Source organism: Ammospiza nelsoni, chromosome 6, assembly GCF_027579445.1.
Source record: "Ammospiza nelsoni isolate bAmmNel1 chromosome 6, bAmmNel1.pri, whole genome shotgun sequence".
Classification (NCBI taxonomy): Eukaryota; Metazoa; Chordata; class Aves; order Passeriformes; family Passerellidae; genus Ammospiza; species Ammospiza nelsoni.
The window spans coordinates 54,020,327-54,040,209 of NC_080638.1; the positions used below are offsets into that span (position 1 = coordinate 54,020,327).

The window sequence follows — 19,883 nt, forward strand, 5'->3', positions numbered from 1 at the left end:
AGGAAATGTAGGAAGCTGATTACTTTTTTCTTTGTGTTTATTTTCCTTCAGTTCCAGAAGGGCTGGAACTGCAGAGAGCTGAGATAAGAGCCCTACCCCTTCCTTGGTGTGGTGAGCACGAGATGAAGGATGAAGAGGAACTCAAGGTACAACCAGCAGGACTTAGCTGGGTTTTTCCAGCAGTTATCAAAAACAAATATGTCTCATCTGTCTCCTGCCTTGAAAAGGAGGATCATGAGTGCTGTGGAGTGAAATGCTCAGTGAGTTTGGGAGCAATCACAGCCTCAGCCACTGAGATACCTAGCCACACCCACAGCTCTGGCAATAAAATGCTGACTACAAGGAATATTATAAAAATTCCTCCCTGGATGCCACAGACGTGTCGATGGTTTTGCATATGTTGAAAACTCCCTGGCTAATGACATATTTCCTCTTTGGGCTGACTCATGAGCTGCTTCTCCTTGTTGCTATGAAAGTTGGAAGCACTTCAATGCTGTGTGCTGCAAGTACATTTCATGAAAGGAGAGGAAAATCTCAGTATTATTTCTGGATTCACAGATTTGACCCTCTCACTTTTGCAGTCGGTGAGCTCTGCCACTTTGACATTTATTAAATAGCTTGTTAGTGGCAGGAGGAATGGCAATAAAATTTGTGTGTATAATTTAAAGCAAACAATCTCCACTCTTAATCCAGCCTTCAAGGCCTGAAGTAAACAACTGCATGCTACTGAGAAAAGGAAAGGTCTGGTGGGTGCTGCTGCTTTTAAGCATTGAGACAAAGTGTTTAACACCCTAAAAGCTCTAAGCCCTGCTTGTTCTGGGCAGATAACAGCTCCATTAATTAGATGATCAAATATTACTTTATTGGTAAATTCTTGCATTGGCCTGGAATGGCTTGTGCTTGCTTATGAGACATGTAACTCAATTCTTTTGAGCATTTATAATATTCTATAATATAATATAGATTATTTAATGTAATTGCCATAATTCTCTAATTTAAGTAATATTTTCATCAATGTTGTGTGTTGATTATGACCTGGACCAGGATGTTTATCTGTGCTGATTTTCAGCAGTTCTCGGGGAAAAAAATAAAAGGTCTTTTCATGATGTGCAAGATTGACACAGTGTCAAACCTTGTTTTTGTCCCTCACCGGGACAGGTGAGACTCTGTGTACATGAGCTCAGTTTGAGTTTGCACCATGCCAGCACATGAGCAGAGGGAAATGTGAGAAAAAAGAGGCCAGATAAAGCCTAAGGGCTGCTGACACAGAGACCAGGAGCTGACCTGGCTCCACTGCATCTGACTCCTGAGCAGGGGCAGTTTATGTGGAGGTGGACAGCACCTTCCTCTGTGTCTGTTTGCCCTGGTGCACTGGTGGTCAAACCACCTATGAGCTGCTGATGGCCAGAGGTTACAGCCTGGGGGCTTAAGGGAAGCTAAAATCACTGCTAATTCACCTTGAGAAGTGGGCTGCAGGCAGCGTGCTCAGGGCTGCAGCAAGAGCCAGAGAGGGGAGCTGGGGGCACACACAGTGACAGAGTTCTGCCAGCAGAAGTCACTCGGCCCTCGAGCCAGCACCAGGCTGTCTTGCAGGGACGTGGGCTGCGCAGACTGGAATCGCTGGTGGATTTAAATCAGTCCTAGCATTTCACAGCCTCTCCCTGCAGCTCCCTATGTAGGGACCTATACATTTGTGTACCATACAGCTCCTTCACAGCCTGCAGTACTTTTAACACATAATATACATGTTTAGCTCAAAGCAGGATAGACACCAATTAACACTGCTCGTTAATGAGGGCACAATCAACTTGCATAACCTTGAACCACTGAATACACACAGTGATGTATGAATGAGAGGTTAACTGCAGATGACAGCTCATTTCTTTTTGCTCTTCTGCCCAGAACATCCTGCCAATACACACATTATAAATAACATGTTCTCGTGATGGTAATGGGGGGGCATTTCAGAAGCAAGCATTGCTTATTTTTTTTAGGAGTGATTACATGACATTAGGGGGTTCAGCTTTAATACCATCTGTTACCTCGGCCGCTGGGATCAGCTGTTTCTGCTGCAGGATCTCCACTGCTGGTATCCTTGACCACAGCCCAGTTCTGCGTTCTGAATTAGAAAGTTGAATGTGAAACAATTTCACAGAAAAACCTACAGAAAAGGGCAAGTTGCATTTTTGATGCGCCTGAGACACCGGTGCCCATGTGACTCACAGTTCACGACTGGCAGAGTGGTGTCATTCGTAATTCGTGTGAGCGCTCCCTTGCTCACCCACACCCCCGTGTTATATCCTGCTTCTCCATGCAAAGCACTCTGCCAGCCACACAGCCCAGCCAGCAGCACGCTGTCTCTGCTCTCACACAGACTGCCACACCAGCGTTCCTTCTGTGGGGAATATATTTACTTGCTGTAAGGAGCCATCTAGTGAGGGTTTACTGCACATAAAATTAAAGTAACCGTTTCTTTACTGTTTGCCGGCAATACCGAAAGAAAACATGCTTATTTCTTCCCCTCTTCCCCCCCCCCCCCCCATGTTCTCCTTGCCACTCTTAAGGTGCAGCAAAAGCAAATGTCTTGAGCAGGTGAGGCTGTGCAGGATGGAACAGATTGCCCTGTGTCCCTGCACAAAGCACAGGAGCACATGTGCTCACCCTGGTTCAGCTGTGCTCTCCCACATGTGCTCACCCTGGTTCAGCTGTGCTCTCCCACATGTGCTCACCCTGGTTCAGCTGTGCTATCCCACATGTGCTCACCCTGGTTCAGCTGTGCTCTCCCACATGTGCTCACCCTGGCTCATCCCTGCTATCCCACATGTGCTCACCCTGGTTCAGCTCTGCTATCCCACATGTGCTCACCCTCGTTCAGCTCTGCTATCCCACATGTGCTCACCCTGGCTCATCCCTGCTCTCCCACATGTGCTCACCCTGGTTCAGCTGTGCTATCCCACATGTGCTCACCCTGGTTCAGCTCTGCTCTCCCACATGTGCTCACCCTGGTTCAGCTGTGCTATCCCACATGTGCTCACCTTGGTTCAGCTGTGCTATCTCACATGTGCTCACCCTGGTTCAGCCCTGCTCTCTGGGGACCCAACAGAGCCAGCACAGTCCGCAGGGACCTGCCCTGGGTGCTGGCAGGAGCGAAAGCCAATAGTGTGGGTGGAGAGCACAGGGAAGGGCCAGGCTCAGCAGAAAGGAAAGGCCATAAACCCAGTCCTGCTGCAGAGGCAGCTGGGGAAAGTGCCCGTGGTCACGCAGGCAGAGATGGCATAGCTGGGAGCTTAATTTAATTGGCAGAAGGCTGAGCCAGAGCCTCTGTCAGCACACAGATAAAAGAGAGCAACATTAGAATGGTGGGCACTTTGTGTGAGTTTGCTTTTTAGGTTTGTTTTGTTCTTTAAAATCTATGAGCTTGTGCAGATGGAAATGTGAGAGTGGAGTTGAGAGTGTCTGTGCACTGCCGAAAGCTGAAGTTACTGCTCCTGGAACATCAAAAGCACAGCTACAGCGCAAATTCATATTGTTAGGAACTGTGCAGTCCATAAAGGGACCAAGCACACAGTTAAATATTAAGCCCTCAGCCAGGGAAATAACAGCAGCTTTGCCACAGGTTAGAAGTAAGATTTTGTGTTGTGCTCTGAGATTTTCCCCAGTGAGCGCAGCTGGGGGCAGGGACAGGGCAGAGGGGCAGCACCTCCTGTTTCAGGGGTGCTGGAGCAGTCTCCAGACTGAAACCAAGCAGGCACTGGGGTCTCCATGGAGGTGTGTCTGGATGCTCCACAGCAGGCCATGTGCTGGAGCCTCCACCCTGACATTCACTGAGGGGGCTCCTCTGGTCCCTGCCAGCCTCCTGGGGGGAGTTTGCAAGCAAGAGAGCAGCTGCACAGCATTGGAGCAGCCTCATGATGTGCTGGCTCTGGAGTAACCTCCCCATCTCCTGCCTGCCTGTTTGCTGCTGGCTCTTAGCAGGGAGCTCTTCTGCTCCTCCATAGCTCAGCTCTGGCTCTCCCACGTTGTCCTCAGCTCAGTTCCCTTAGGCACAACTGGCCAGCCCTCAATGGGAGAGCTCCAGCTCCGTGGCACACTGGGGGAAAGAGACACTGAGAGGTTTGACACTGTGATACACAATAAACAGGACAGTCATTTTTCATAGCTGCGATGCATATCAGGATAGGCAAAGTAATCCAACTTTCATAAACAAGCCCATATTCTACAAAACCCAGACACTCTCTCATGCACAAGAAAATGCCCTGAATTATGAATATCTGCCATTTTACAATTTTTTCCCTGAAAATGCAATCAATTAATTTTTTTTACCTTTTTTTGTTTTTTACGGTGAGAAAATTCCCATTTTTAGTCCGTGGAAATTATTTGACTACATCAATGATTAATAGGTTTAATGTAATAGCTGCAATGGAAATTTAGAAAGCAAACAAGCCAAACAGAGCTGAATGGATTTGGTATAATGATTTCATTAGGGATTTTTAAAAGTTTGCTTTATACTTGCAGTTTGTTGTCAGAAAGAATTGGCTGAATTCAGTCAAAATGGTTTGTTCTTTGTCTGTCCGTGGTCACCATAGCTACCATTTCAATCTGTTAACATATGTGGTATTATTTTGTTCCTTTCTCTTAAACTCTGTTCACAGATGCTGTCAAGATTTCCCTTTGTACATATCTGATCAGTTCATGCCAGCCTTGGCTCCGTGCCTTTCCAGGGGAGAGCCTCCACCAGCAGGACAAGGTGGTTCAGCCCTCGGCGCAGCAGTGGAGACAGGATTAGAAGCTGGGCTGGGGGTGGCTCCCACTCTACAAGGCATGGGATCTGTGAGAAATACCTTGGGAAGACATTGTCAGAGGTGTGCCTTTTTCTGGAGAGGTGGGTATTGCCTGGATGTGCTCCTTGGCTGCCATACATCAGTATAAATGCATTCATTTTAGTGGAGGTGTCGTGTCTGCTGGAGTCAGGCCCTGTGATGTTGGTCATTACACAGGTTTTGGGTAAGGAGCCAAGAGATGAAGGGAGGCACGGCTACAACATTTTAAATAAATAAGTAATAAGACTGTACAGCCTCTGTTCTTTTGCTTTTCCCAGTCTTAGAAAAGGTTCAGGTTGCCACTGAGGATAGAGGTATGTCTGCTCTGTGCTATGGAGGGGATTGGAATATTTAGTGGAGATCAGATTATCCACATTTTGCATTTTAATTGGCATTGAGTGAGGAAAAAAATCAGGTTTCTCTATTGCTGAATGTGAAGGTGATTGAGATGGCTTCATTTTCTTTCCAGCTGTGAAGCAGACAGGTAAATATATTGATGTATGGATGCAGTACAGTTTACAGTGAAGCTGTAAGAGAAATCAGTCTGGAAAATACACAATTTCCTTTCCACAAAACACTCACAGTAGAGAGTAAAGTTAAGGTGAGTCTGTATATTTATATTTTTAAGAGCATAAAAGCATTTGTTTAAAGCTCTGTGGCTCTGATTTTTCAGAGCCACTGAGCACCCTGCTCTCTGGTTTCTTTTAACTGGAGATGTAGGTTTTCAGCATTTCTGGCAGCCAGGCCCCCCTTACTAATGCCTGAAGAGAGTAGCTGGAGAAAGTGTGAGAAACATTATTGTAATGAGGGGCTAATTCTGCCTCTCCTTCCTGCCTCAGTGCAGATGAAAGAGTGCCTGCAAGTCGTGTTATGTGCACAGGAAAAGGGAATTCTGATTACTGGCTCTGGCTCCCCAGGGGCAGGGATGATCTCCTCGCACAACTCACAGTAAGTCACATCTGCATTTCCAGTATAAGGCCCCTTTTTAAGGACTCCTAGTTTAGCTATAAAAATTCACTTAGCATGCATGAATAGAAACCAAATTGACAAGATAGACCATAACTGCTCTGAAAGGGCCATTAGTTCCTGTCGTATGAAAAATCCACATTTTTAAAAAGCAAGTATTATTCACATTTGCACAACAGGCTGTAACTGTTCCTTCTAAGTCATTACAGACTGTATAGAAATAATAATTTTCAAAATCACGATTGATACCACAGGCACAGAAACAGCAGGAGACAGATGCCTTTGCTTGATATTAATCCAGAGTCTTCCAGTGCCACTGAACAGGTTGGGATCAGTTTAAACCTTTGATTTACACCCATGTAACTGAGAAGAGGAAGACCACAGAATAAAGATTTGGTCTGATATCTGAGTTTGGTGCAACATTTCTGGTGTCATCAGAGGAATCCCAGAGGGGCAGTGGCTGTAAGAGGGTACCAATGAAAAACCATCCATCTCCTGTGCTCAGTGCTGCTGGGCAGGGGAAATGAATCTGTATTTGGTGTGTTCCATGCTTAATAAGGGGAAAGCTTGGGGCAGATAGGAATGTAGCTTTTATTTTATTTTTTTTATTGTGATTTTCAGAGGTACTAGGTCATGGCTTTTTATAAAATTGTTTCTTTTGGTTCATGATTAGTGCCTCACTTGACAGCAAGCAGAGGTTCCACTGATTTTTAAAAATTTCTTTTCTGGGTTTTCATGTGTTGAGGGTTTTCTTTAGACAAATACCAGTAAGGAACTAACCTGTATTTCTCTCTCCTTCCTCTGAGATCACTAGCATTTGACATTTCCAGATTATATTTAGGCTGAATGAAGAGAAAGTGCACAATCAAAAGCTGGCACTAGAGTCCTGTTGAGCTGTGCTGCCTTAGGGATGTGTTCACAGAAGCTGGGCCTGATCCTTCTGCTGGTTTTACAACAAAGGGAATTTCCAGAGATTTCAGCACAGCAATGAATAAGATGATTTTCTTCATGTTCATATGCATGTATGGACATACCAACCTGTACATTTTTACTCTGTTACAACAGTTTGCTTGGACCTATGACAACTATGAGTTCTGAAGGGAGTTTCAGATTAATTCTAATAGTTCCCTTTCCCCTGGGAATGCCAGTGCTCAGAGGCCCTGTAGGACAGCCCTGGCTGGATTTCCCTAAAATCCCTTGTGTCATGGGAAGAGATTGGCTGAGTGGTGGAGTAAAGGGGGCTGTGTTGGCAGAAAGCCAATGCAGGGATTTTTTGGTATGATTTCAGGAGTAAGCAGCTGCCTCTCAGCTGGACTTCTCATCCCCATTGCTGGGATTACCAGGATAGCAGCAAGACACATGGAGGACTCCCAGGGAGGCAGGAGACCACCTGGCTGAGGGACTTTGCTGTGCTCAGAGCCCTGGACACCAGCACCTCTGTGGGAGGGTGCAGGGGGGGCTGCCTGACATGGGGCAAAGGTGGGACACCTCTCTCTGGGACACCTCTCTCTGGGACACCTCTGTCTAGGACACCTCTCTCTGGGACACCTCTGTCTAGGACACCTCTCTCTGGGCAGTTTTTCTGCTCCCACCCTGGACTGCAATGACATGGAAAGCCACTGGAAAGCTGCCACCATGGAGGGGCTGGCATAGAGGAGTTTTCCTGCTGGATCCATGTGGTGTTTCTCATAATCTGTTATCCTTGACGTAGCAGAGTCCTTCAAAGGTAACTCATGCACAGGACTGCATGATCTCCTGGGGAGAACTGCTTCCCTCACTCAATTAAAAAAAAAGAAAAAAAAAAAAAAGGTTGATTTAAACCCTGAAATGCAAGGGATTGTATTCCTTGCAAAGCTCTTACAATGGGTGTCTGCTGTTAAACCTCAATCCTTGTCCCACTAGGTCTTGTAACAGAGAGGTCTCTGAAGGGATTGTGTGCATTTCTTGTTCAAAATCTCCTGTGAGAAGAACTATGTTATTTGACTCTCAGACACCCTAAAAATGATGGCAGCTGTCCCCTGCAATTCCATCTCCCTTCACAGACTAGCACTGCTCACTGGCTGCCCCAGAGACAAGTGAAATGGAAGTCTATAAAAAGAGAGTGGCATATTCCCAGGTTAAGTGCTGTGTTAACTGCAATCATCCCTACGATTAAGTGGCTCCCTAAAAGGAAATTTTTTTCCCCCATATGTTTTTTTAAGGAGTGATGAATCTCTTCACAGAGTGTGTTTCTCATCAGATATGGAGATTAACTTAAGCACAGAACTGAGTGAAGCAAACCCATCAGCTGTCTGAGGCTTTCTACTCTGATTTTGCTGCATGCCTCATCCTCAGGGAGGGGAAGATGCCTGTCCCACCTCACTCAAGGTTTGTTTTTTGGGAGAAGCCACCAGCTATGGAGGGGTTAATGCCATCAGGACCCTTCTCACCTACCCTCACTGCTGTGATTTCCCATTTTCCTCCTGAGCTCTTCCCCAGGGCTGATGGGGGGTGCAGGGTGGGGGACAGAGAGGGGCTGCCCGCTCTGGATGCTGCCAGCCAAGGGTGCCCAGCCCTGGAGCACTGCTGGTTGGGCAGCTGAGGGGCAGCAGGGCTCCTCAACAGCTTCAGGTGTAATTCACTGAGAGGAGCTCCCAGGAGGAAAGGGAAGAAATTGAGTCCTGTCCGGGAAACAGGGTGGCAGGGAAAGCTGTATGTCCCTGCCAAAAAGGAGCCAAAACTCGGCAAAGGGGTGCTCACAGTAGCATGTACAGATGGGTGACTCCTGTTCCCATCAGCTTCACAAGCTGTGAAATATCTCCTAGCACAAATGCTGAAAAACCCACTGGGGGCTGCGTGCATGCTTTGCTGGGGACAGACAGGGAGTTCTCTGCAGCTCTGCCCACAAGATTGTCCTGTGCCCTCGTCCCACTGCTCTCCTGGCATCGCCAGCCCCTGCCTGTGCAGGATTTCAGTCTCATCCTCTCCCTCCTCCCAGGTCATCCCTTAGTGACTCCCCTGTGGCCTGCTCCAGGCCAAGACAGTGCTTCCTCCTCAGCTGCAGAGGCTCCCCTGCTCCTGCCATGCTCGCCCTGCAGCTGCCAGCAGCCCTTTCCTGCCTCCCGCTGCTGATCCAGCCCCAGCTCTGCACCCTCTCACTCCCACCACAGTTTCCCCCCTCGATTTTTTCCGCTGGCCTCCCACTCACTACAGGACATGAGCCATTCTCTCCGGTGGGAAATAAAAGTTTGGATTAAAATTTACTATATAATTCCTTCTCTAAAAGCAACTTTTAGGCTGAAAGGCTCCAAGGACAAATTTCCAAAGGCCCGCAAGAGATTTAGGGATAGATTTTAAAAGTCTTTTAGTCACATTAAAATGAAATTAGATTCCCCTTGGGTTTTTTTTTTTTCAGCAAAAGGAGATGCTTTTGAAACTTGCATATCATGCCTGTTTATGTCTTTTAGGCACATAAATGCTTCCAGAGATTTGAGGGTTGAACACCCAAGTCCCCTTGAAACCTAAGAGAACCTGGCATCATCTCATGTGCATTCCTTCCAAATTCCAGCCAAAATTGTTGTCAAACTTGGAGCACCAAGTTCTAAAGTAAGAGATAATAATCCCGATTTCCTCTCTGCATTTGCAGGCAGCTTAGCACCAGGGGTAAGAAAACAGCCCATAGTGTTGACTGTAAAAACATCTTGTTCAAAGGGCAACACTTTCCTGATTAATAGCCTCTGAGTATTAAAAACAGTCAGTCTAGAGCATGATTAATTGTCCTTTTACTACTGGTAACCAGCTACATGTATATACATACATACATATATACTTGTGTAAACACACAAGTATACTCACTGGGGTAAGCATTTTTAGTGCATCTGTTTTCAAGGAAAATACATTAGGAAGGAGGTGAGAGAGCTGCTGCCTACAACTCCAGCTAATGGGAAGGGTTTTAACTCTCCTAACCCTTTGTTGCAAGAGCTAGCAGCCCCAAGCACACTCTTAAGCATTGCTGTCCTGGGGAAAGGCTTGAAACACTCCGCTGGCCAGGAAGGAGGCCAAAAATGAGGCAGAAGACACTCCTCTTTTCATCCAGGGAATAAAAGTTGCTCAGTTGTTGGGCATCCTGGCTGCATTTCTACTTCCATCTGTATTTTATTTCTGGGACTCACAGGGTTAATGACAATAAGAAAAGTTTTCCTTTAAAAATTGGCAGAGAGAGGTGCTTTCCCCTTAACAAAGAGAAACAAATTTCAAGAAATTTTTTAATATGACGGTCCTGGCTGGTCCAACCTGTTAGGCCACAGTATATGCACAACAGTGACACTGTCTTCATAAGGAAGAGACTTTTTTTTCCACTCTTTTTCCTCTGTTATCTAAACAGGTGAGCAGGTTAACCACTACATTACAGTATTGTCCAGAAGTTGCAGCCAAGCTCAGGTGCAAGGAAGATACAATCCCTGCTTTACATAACTGAGTCTGCTGCAGATCATACACGAAATTCCTCTTGAGGAGCCTGAGCAGGACATACAGGTGTGTGCAGTCATGTGTGGGATCCTGGCCTGATGTGTCTAAATGAAGTTTTGATCCAGGTAAACAAGACCCTGTACCTACCAGAGGCGCTCTTAGTGTTCAAAGAGTTTCCTTCTCATCTGTCCCACTTTGCAGAGCTTAAAAATAATGAAGTGTTAACACAGGTTTTCTCCAGAGCAAGTGCTGTGAGACAGAGGATAATTTGTTGCTCTTTTGGCATTAGAGGCTGCATAAAGTGTATTCACTGTTGCTGCTAAAAAATAAAACACAGTTCTGTACTTTGTGTACAGTGTCTGTGTACACATTGCCTACACTCTTCAAAGAGTTTTCTTTATGGCCAGAAAACAATTTTTCAAAGTTTCCTTCAAGAACAACACCAAAATCTGTTGTGCTGTTTTGAGACACTCCCAAAAATTCAGGCTTCTAGCTTAAGCATAAAGAAACCAAACACCACTGTTCAGAAAGCAGAAACAAACAGGAAGAATTTTCTCAATGGTTAGAAACAAAAAGCTCCATCAGCATCAGAGATGTTATATTCAGGCTCATGAATTTCTGCAGAAAGGCTGGAAAATGAAGAGCAGCCCTGCTGTGGATGAAGAGAGTGTTGTTGGCCTGGGACAACAGCTGTGACAGGTGCAGATGGGCTGTGACGGTGACAACGCAGAGACTTCCTGCTCTGGGGACACACAGGGCACACACACACAGGGCACACACACACATGCACAGGGCACACACACACACGCACAGGGCACGCACACACACAGGGCAGACACACGCACAGGGCAGACACGCATGCACACACACACGCACAGGGCACACGCATGCACAGGGCACACGCATGCACACACACAGGACACACACACACACACAGGGCACACACACACGCACAGGGCACACACACGCACAGGGCACACGCATGCACACACACAGGACACACACACACACACAGGGCACACACACACGCACAGGGCACACACACGCACAGGGCACACACACACACACACAGGGCAGACACACATGCACAGGGCACACACATGCACACACATCCACGCACAGGGCACACACACATGCACAGGGCAGACACGCATGCACACACACAAAGGACAGACACACACGCACAGGGCACACACACATGCACAGGGCACACACATGCACACACACACAGGGCAGACACACAGGCACAGGGCACACACACATGCACAGGGCACACACATGCACACACATGCACACACAGGGCAGACACACATGCACAGGGCACACACATGCACACACATGGCAGACACGCATGCACACACACATGCACAGGGCACACACATGCACAGGGCACACGCATGCACACACACACGCACACACACACACACACAGGACACACACACGCGCACAGGGCACACACGCACACACACACACACACACAGGGCAGACACACATGCACAGGGCACACATGCACACACAGGGCAGACACACATGCACAGGGCACACACACACGCACAGGGCACACACACACACACAGGGCAGACACACATGCACAGGGCAGACACACATGCACAGGGCACACATGCACACACAGGGCAGACACACATGCACAGGGCACACACACACGCACAGGGCACACACACACACACACACAGGGCAGACACACATGCACAGGGCACACACACACACACACATCCACGCACAGGGCACACACGCAGCCCTTGTCAGCCAGGGAGAGGCCCAGAGCTGCTGCTGCTCCTGGGCAGCCGCTTATCGCCGGCTGGGGCCAAGGAGCAGCCTGGCAGGAGGGCAGCGGGGGCAGAGCGTGCCCGGCTGGCCTGGGGCACGGCTCGGGCAGGGCTGGCATCCCCCAGGAGCTGGGGAGCAGGGAATGTGCTGCTTCCCAGCCCGTGGGACAGGCTGGAGCTGCTGAGCCCGCTGCGGGAGGGGCTGCGGGCAGGCTCGGGACAGGCACACCGCGGTGAAGGGCCCGCAGTCTCAACAGTTCAAGTGAGGGAAATTGTGTTGTAAATAATTGAGATGACTGACTTAAGGTTTTAATCCTGGGGCCTAAGTGGGTAATGGCCACGAAGAGAGGAGGAGGGAGGGAGGAAGAGGAAGTGAAGGAAGACCAAAATTAGGCCCAGATTTGCAAAACTGTGCACAGGTGTGTGTCTCAGCCTAAGCTGTACACACGTTTCCAAATGTCATCTGTGGTCTCAGGTTCAAGTTCAAGTTCAGGTTCAGGTATATTTCAGCCTAAGTCTTTGGTGAACTTCTTTTTTTCCCCCCTTCAGTACTGGGACCTTCAAAGCTCATTTTAAAATGAAAGATCAGATGTTCCCTTCCTGCCCTTGCATTTCTGGAGTAGAAATCCTCAAATACAGAGGAGAAGGATAATGAACACTCAGCCATGTTTGCACTCCTGTCTATCATGACAATGTATTCTCTACTACAGAACTAATACACTTTGCAATGGGAAATATTTGTGGCTGTCAGTGCTGGGGTTTAAGAGCATCACTAATTACTCCCCTAATTTAGAACTGGTATTTTCAAAGAATGTGGGATCTACAGCCAGCATAATAAATTTTAGTTTTGTGAGCTAGAAAAAGTTCGTTTTATATACGTAGTTATTTTTATGTAGTGAAAATAAGCTTAGTTTTTCAGTGGTAAATAACTGGGGTGAATAAATACTCACAGGTACATGCATGTGTAAACAAAGGAAACTGACTGCATATCAGTATGTACACACAACACACACACCGAGTGAAGATGGGAAAGGAGATACTGTAAAGACCACACTATGCTGAAGCAAACTACCACACACCTCAACAAGGTATTTATTTTCTTAATTTTAATGGAGAAGAATAGTGCGTGAATATTAAGGACCCTTTCCAAACTACTCCCTGGAAGTGAAATAATTTTGATAATCTTAGGCACAAGATAGAGAAGGAATGGTAAGGCCAGGCTGGAGACGATGGCTCTCCCCCGGCAGCTCTTTCCCCCTCCCCCTGTGCAAATTCCCTTGGATTAAAATGGCAGAGGGAGGCGGGGAGTGGCTGGGGACAGTTTGGCTGATACGAGATAACCGCTGCTAGTCAAATGTCACTTTTAATTGCTCGGGCCAATAAAAAAAAAACTTGCTACAGAAGTTAATTTGAATGAAAATAGCAGACACACCCCACAAGCTGCTTTCCATGACCGTGCATTGTGCTGCCTCAGCCTGATGTACAGTTCGAGTCGCAAATAACAGCGTGCGGTCTGGACACCCTTCGGTTGCCCATTTTGGCCACGGCGGGGCTGGACGCCTCCTTTCCCCCCAGCAGTTCTCCCCCACGCCGTGCGGGTTTTCCCGGCAGGAGCCTCGTGTGCCGAGGGACGGGAACGCGGCGCCGCCGCCGCTTTTGTTCCGCAGCTCGGCCCGCAGCCGGGTCACGGCGGGGAAGGCACGGAGCGTGGGACACGGCCGCCCCCCGAGAGGGCTCGGGGCCGGCTCCGCCCCGGGGCCGCGTGGGGAGCGGGATCCGCTGGAAATGCGGGGCGCGGGACTCGCGGGGAACGGGGGCGCGGATCCGGCTCGGCACAAGGGGCCGAGGGGGAGCCACGGAGTTGCTTGGGCGGACCCGGGGCGGCGCCCGGGGCGAGGGTGAGGCGGCTCCTTGGGCACCGTGCGGGGTCCCCGGCGGGCGGCTCTGGCCCGGGAGCGGCTGGCAGCGCCCGGCTGATGGGGCAGCGCAGCGGACCCGTCCGCGCGGTGCCGCTCCCCGGCTGGCTGCCGCCGCTGCTCTCTCCGACCCCGGCGCTGTCCCGCACTCTCGGCGCCGCTTCGGTCGGGCTGCGCCCCTGCTCTCCTCAAAGCACTGCTGGCCGCTGGGACTCCCGTCCCCTCGTGGGACTCTGCCACTGCTGCCGGCGGGAGCCGTCCCGGACAGAGCAACCACAGACCCCAACCCTACCGGGCTCAGCTCCCCGCGGGCAACTGAGCTTTGTATGGAATCTCATTCAAACTACGCCGTAACCTTCCGCCACGGGGGAGGCGGGTGGGGGGGGGCAAAGTAGTCCCTCGCCACGCTCCTCCCGGGTCCGCGTTCCCGGTGGGGCGGTGGAACCGGGGCCGAGCAGGGGGAGCAGCCGGGGAGGGGCTCCCCGGCGGGGGGTGCGGCCCCGCCTTCCGCTCCGCTCCGCTCGCAGCCGAGGAGCGCGGAGCAGAGGTATCGCTGGGCGGAGAGATCGCGGAGAGATCGCGGATCCCGCACACACACGGCCCGCGGTCCGCCTCCACCGCGCCCAGCGAACGGAAGCGCCGGGCCGCCGCGATGGACAGGCGGCGCCGGCCAATGGAGGGGCGGGATGGCCTCCCAAAATGTAGGTTTGGCCAATGGGAAGGGGCAGGAGCGGGAGGAGGCGGGGCTGGCCGCGGGCAGCAGCGCAGGTTGAGCGGAGTCCCAGCGCAGGGCTGGGATGAGCCTCAAAGTTCGGGGCGATCGTGGTGGGGGATGTAGCAGCGCCGCCACCGCCGCGCACCGGCCCGGCCCGCCCCGGCTCCCGCCCGCCCTTGGCGCCTCCCACAGCCCCCCCCCCCGCAGTTTTTAAACTCTGATCTTCTCCCCCCTCCCTTCCCTTCTTCTCCACACCCCCCTCCCCTTCCTCCCCTAAATGCCAGCCATGATCGAGAAGGGCCCGGAGGTCTCGGGGAAACGGCGGGGCAGGAACCAGAACGCCGCCGGGGCGAATAATAACAACAACGGCGGCAGCAAAAGTTTATCCGCCGCCCCCAACGGCAACAGCAGCGTGAACTCCTGGGAGGAGGGGAGCTCGGGCTCGTCCAGCGATGAGGAGCACGGTGAGGAGCGGGTGCGGGGTGCGTTTTTTGGGGGGGTTGGTTCTAGGGGCCGCTCGGGCCCACGCGGGTAACGCTTCTCCCTCTGCCTCCCTCAGCTGGCGGCGGAATGAGGGTCGGGCCGCAGTACCAGGCGGTGGTCCCTGATTTCGACCCCGGTAAGTCTTTATTATGTTTTAAGGGGGGCAACTCCTCCCCCTCATCCAGCGCTTTGGACCCTCCGCCCCCCGATGAGTGGGGTACGACCCCCCCCAACCCCCTCCCCCCGGGTTCCGCTCATCGGGTCCAAAAATAATCTGCCCCTAATTGCACTCTGAAACAGCCAGAGCAAGAACAAGGACCCCCCTTCCTCCCCCCTTCCCCGGCGCACACGGTTGATAAAAGAAGTCTCGATGCTTTCCAGAGGGCGCTTTGCAGGCAGGGAGGAACAGGGAAGCTGGCAGGGCTGGAGGAGGCAGGAGATGGCAGTTGGGTGGGTTTTTTTTCTTCTTCTTCTTCTTTCTTTCTTTTTCCATTTTTTTCCCTTTTGTTCGGATTTTTTTTTTTTGTTTGTTTTTCTTTCTTTCTTTTTTTTGTTCCGTCCTCTCATGAACTCGTGTTTCTGTGGTTTCAGTGATAGGGGTGGAACTAAAAGACATCAAGTTATAATTATAATTTTTTTCGAAGGTATTTAGAAGTGACTTAGGTCTGTGTTTTAATTTTCTCTCTCCCTAAGAAGCTGTTTGCCTCTGTCTTCCAAAAAAAATTGTTTCACGTTCCAGCTATTCTGCTTCGGTTCTTTGTAAGCTAATTTAAAGTGGTATGGAAGCAAATTTTGAGCAAACAAAGGAATTGGAGCTGTGCTGAAAGGCAGGTGCTGGAAGCACGGTGGTACTGATGTATCTCCGTGTATTGAAAGACAGGCTGTTGACCTCTTTAGTTTGAAATCCAAGCTTTTTTTCTTTTTTGGTATTGTTCCTTTGTAAGTGGAGGTTGTAGCTAGTGAAAGCCCTCCTTCTGTCTGGAGATCCCAGCGTTTGGAGTTGTCCGTTTGCCCAGCCCAAACTTAATTGAATCCTCCGCACCTCTCACACTAAAACAAAAAGAATGGTGTGGAAAGCCACAGTGTCTCCTTATCGAATAATCCTGAGAGTTACTGTTGTGTGGACTCAGGAAAAAGATTTATCGTGGGTCATCCTCAGACTGTGCACTAATGCTGGATGCCTTTTTATTATTAAATATAAATGTCCATTCCTAACTGTTAAGATCTCAGGGTGGGGGGGAGGGCAAAGAGGATTTTTTTTTTCTTAAGTTCACTATCACTTGTATTCATTTACAGAATAATTTTTCCCCACTCCTTCTCCCCTTCGTTTTCCTGCCAAAATAAGATACAAGGGAGGTCCATTTCTTGGTTGACCAGGAGGAAAAAGGGGGCGGACAGGGGGGAGGAGGAGGAGGGAGGGGGAGGAAGGGGGAGCTGTTAGCTAGGCAGCAGTTGACACTGGTGTTCAATCTGTAGGTCAAACGCAGCGTTTCTGTAGCACACAACGTGCATCACACCGACTTATCAGCCACCTATCACAACAGTACTTGGGCTTTATGGTCACCCTGGTGAATTATGCTCTTTTGAGCAATTCATTTATTGAACATAATAGGTAGAGGGGGAAAAATATTGTGAGCTGCTTCCTCTCTGTTGTGTACTCAGATGTGAATTGTTCTGGTTTAAACTTACAGACATACAGTGACCTATGCAAAGGTTATTGCTTTCTGTGCTGTGTGGAGTGGAAGGGAGGGGGAAGAGTGTGATCTGAAGAAACAATTTTTTTTCTGAGTAATCTGTACCTTAAGATGGGATCAGCAGGTGATTGTGTTTGAGTTCACAATGTACAGCAAGCTCATAGTAGGCTCACCCAAAGTAAATGATCAGTCTTCTGATGACCTGAATGGACATCAGATCCTCCTTTACTGGCCTCTGGGTGGTTTTTTTCTGTTTCTGAAAAGTAAATCTTTTAGGTATGAAGTTTGGAGTGAACTTTTATCTGCTTGTGTATGGAAGAGTTTGTTTCCTGTGTTGTGGAATTACCCAGGAATCATTTTGCAATGCCACGTTGTTGCCTGATTTTTGTCATCTCTTCTTGGTCCTAAAGGCTAAAAGCTACATTAAGTTCATTTGTCATGTTTCTTTTGTTTCCCTCTTTAAGAAAGAAAACCCTAAATAAGCCAAAAATGCTGCACTTAGACCTTTTGAATAAAACTGTTGTCCTGTCTTACTGGTAATGTCAGAAGTTAAATCTATGGAATAGTGTTATCAGAGTGCACAGATGCTGTGTCTGTTTCTCACTGAAAGTTTTAGTGATTGGCTGACCAAAAGATCCTAAAGCTTGAAAGTTAGTTATTGTTGAGTTGTGGAGGCTTTTTACCTTCTAGCTGGCTGGCAAAATGTGGAGTGCTGGTGCTGCTCTGACTGTGCTGAGGGGAAAATCACACAGACCAGGCCTTGTGTGTATTTCTTTTTTTAAACTTAATGTTCAGTTATACCTTTGGCTGAGGTATATCTGTAACTGTTTCTTCTTACATCAGCATTTTACGTGGGAGTTCCTCTGTCCCCATGCAGAGGGGCAGAGAAAGCATTTCATTTTGTTTCACTTCTCAGCCACATGGGAGCTGCTGCAAAGAGCAGTGAAATTAGGAAAGCTCTGAAAGATCTGAAATCTTTTTCTGTGCAGCTGCAGGAGAAAAGAGAGCTAGAACAAGGCAGTGGTGGGATGTTAATCTCGGTATCATGAGTTAAATAGTCAGAGAAGAGCAAAACACTACTGCATGGTATGGGCTGCATGTGAAGAGAGTGTTCTCAGTGGTTGCCTAAGTTTAGAAAGGGAAGGGACTTCATCATATTTTGTTGGCATGGGGAAGGATAGAAAGTTCTTGTCTCTCCCTTGCTTTACCAGAGTATGAGGAAAAGGGTTAACAAAGCTGCTGCTTTGCTTTTCCTTCATTCTTGAAAGAAAATGACAGTTCCAGAAACCAGAAAATGACAAGTTCACATTCTGAATTAAAATACCTTGGTGTAAGTGTAAGTTTAAAATATTCCTTGTGGCTAAAACTTGCTGTGGCGGTGGCCAAGGAAGGCCTGATGTGACTGTAAAAATGCTTTTGGAATCCTCTGTAGGAGGTGGTTCTTACTCACAGCTCCTTTAGAAAGTCTCTTTACAATGCAAGGCCTATTCCATCAGCTGGCGCAGCCTGTAGGTGCTTTGCCAAAGTTAATGTTGCCATCCTTTTGACCTATCCCCATCTCCCCGTGTTCTGGGAAAGTATGTTGTCACTACCTTGATCCTACTTCTTTTATTATCTCAAAAACTTACAGCTTTATTATTGTTGTATAATAATACAGTACTTAGACCTTTATTGTTATTTGTATAATAAGAGCAGCTGTGCAGTAAAGGCATGGCTTTTGCAGAGGCAGTGTGTGTATTAAACAAGCCAGTTCAGCTTGGGAAAAGAATAGGTGAAACTTCTTAGGCTGAAAATCCTGTGCCAGAGCTCACTGGACTCAGTAAAATTGCACTTCACCTATGTTTCACTGTTCAGCCTTGATTTCACAGATGTGATGTGAAAAATTGCACAATTGCTATTGTGCCTGCTATTTCTTCTCTTATTAGAGCTCAGAATCAATTATTTGCCAGCCCAAGATTCTGTGTGTTAAACAAAGGCTGATACTAGTAGGTCAGCATTTCTTGTGAGTTCTGAAACAGACACGGAAGATTTTGAAGAGGCAAACTATTATGGTTCTTTTAATCCATACAAATGAAACCCACATGTCCTGTTAATGGAAAAACTCAGTGGAAGGAAACATTGCATATCCTAAAGCTAAATAAAAATCTTTCATATGGGGAAACACTGATATTGTACTTGACTGTTTTATTTGTTGCTTATTAATTTATGCTATTGGAACACTGAAAATAGGAGGAAGAAAACATTAGTGAGCACTTTAACACAGCCAGTGAATTTCACTAATGATTAAAGCTTCCATAATTTTGAGGAGGGTTTAATAACTCCCTGAAGAGAACAGTTACTCCCAAATTTTGACTGGTATTGAAGGCAGATGAACTTTGTTTTTTTTTGTCCTGTGTAGCATTACAACTTTACATTTCCTTATTTGTTGCAATGGCAGTAAAACTACAAGCCACATCTTGTACCTTTGGACATTGGTTGTGCTGGTCATCTTTGGAAGGCAGCTTCTGGGGCTCTTTCCAGTATAAACAGATGAGGAAAAGCAGGTTTGACTCAACAGCACCTTGTGGAAATGCAAGTTTGGGATGTATGTCAGCTGTGAGACTTCAGTCCCTTGCTTGCAGGTTTGCTGTCTTCCCAGTTTTTTGGTTTTGTACTGTAACAGTAAAAATGGTGAAGGGAAATGCACCTGTAGTGCTTCCACCCCTCAGTTCAGAAAAGCCTGCTGGAAGGTGCTCAGTGCCAGAATGTCAGTAATCCTTGAGGAGCCTGTTCTCTGGTCCACACTGTAGCTGCACCCTGTGTGCTCCTGCACAAACATTTGGTATTCCCAGAGTGACCAAGACTTTGTTGTTTCAGCTTTGCCAAGAAAAGAAGGGAAAAAAGAAAGAAACCAGCAACTTCTTTCACTATAGTGAGAAACCTTGTCAGTGTAGTTGTGTCTAAGAAGAATTAAAAAAAACCACAAACAACCAAGATAGCCACGGCTGTCATATATCCTCGAGTGCCTGATCACTGTGTGGAAGTGGTGGCATGGCCATGTCCTAGGGGAGGAAGGT

The 19,883-nt window shown here is 48.3% G+C and overlaps 1 protein-coding gene across 1 annotated transcript in view; it reads left to right on the forward strand.

Annotated features, from left to right (window-relative positions):
- Positions 1–14,879: 14,879 nt before the first annotated feature.
- RCOR1 (REST corepressor 1) overlaps positions 14,880–19,883 on the forward strand; it is an 81,807-nt gene continuing 76,803 nt past the window's right edge. The window contains exons 1-2 of the mRNA XM_059473847.1: positions 14,880–15,114; positions 15,210–15,269. Of these exons, the coding sequence (XP_059329830.1) occupies positions 14,928–15,114; positions 15,210–15,269 (247 nt within the window). The 5' untranslated portion in view covers positions 14,880–14,927. The remainder of the gene's footprint in view (positions 15,115–15,209; positions 15,270–19,883) is intronic.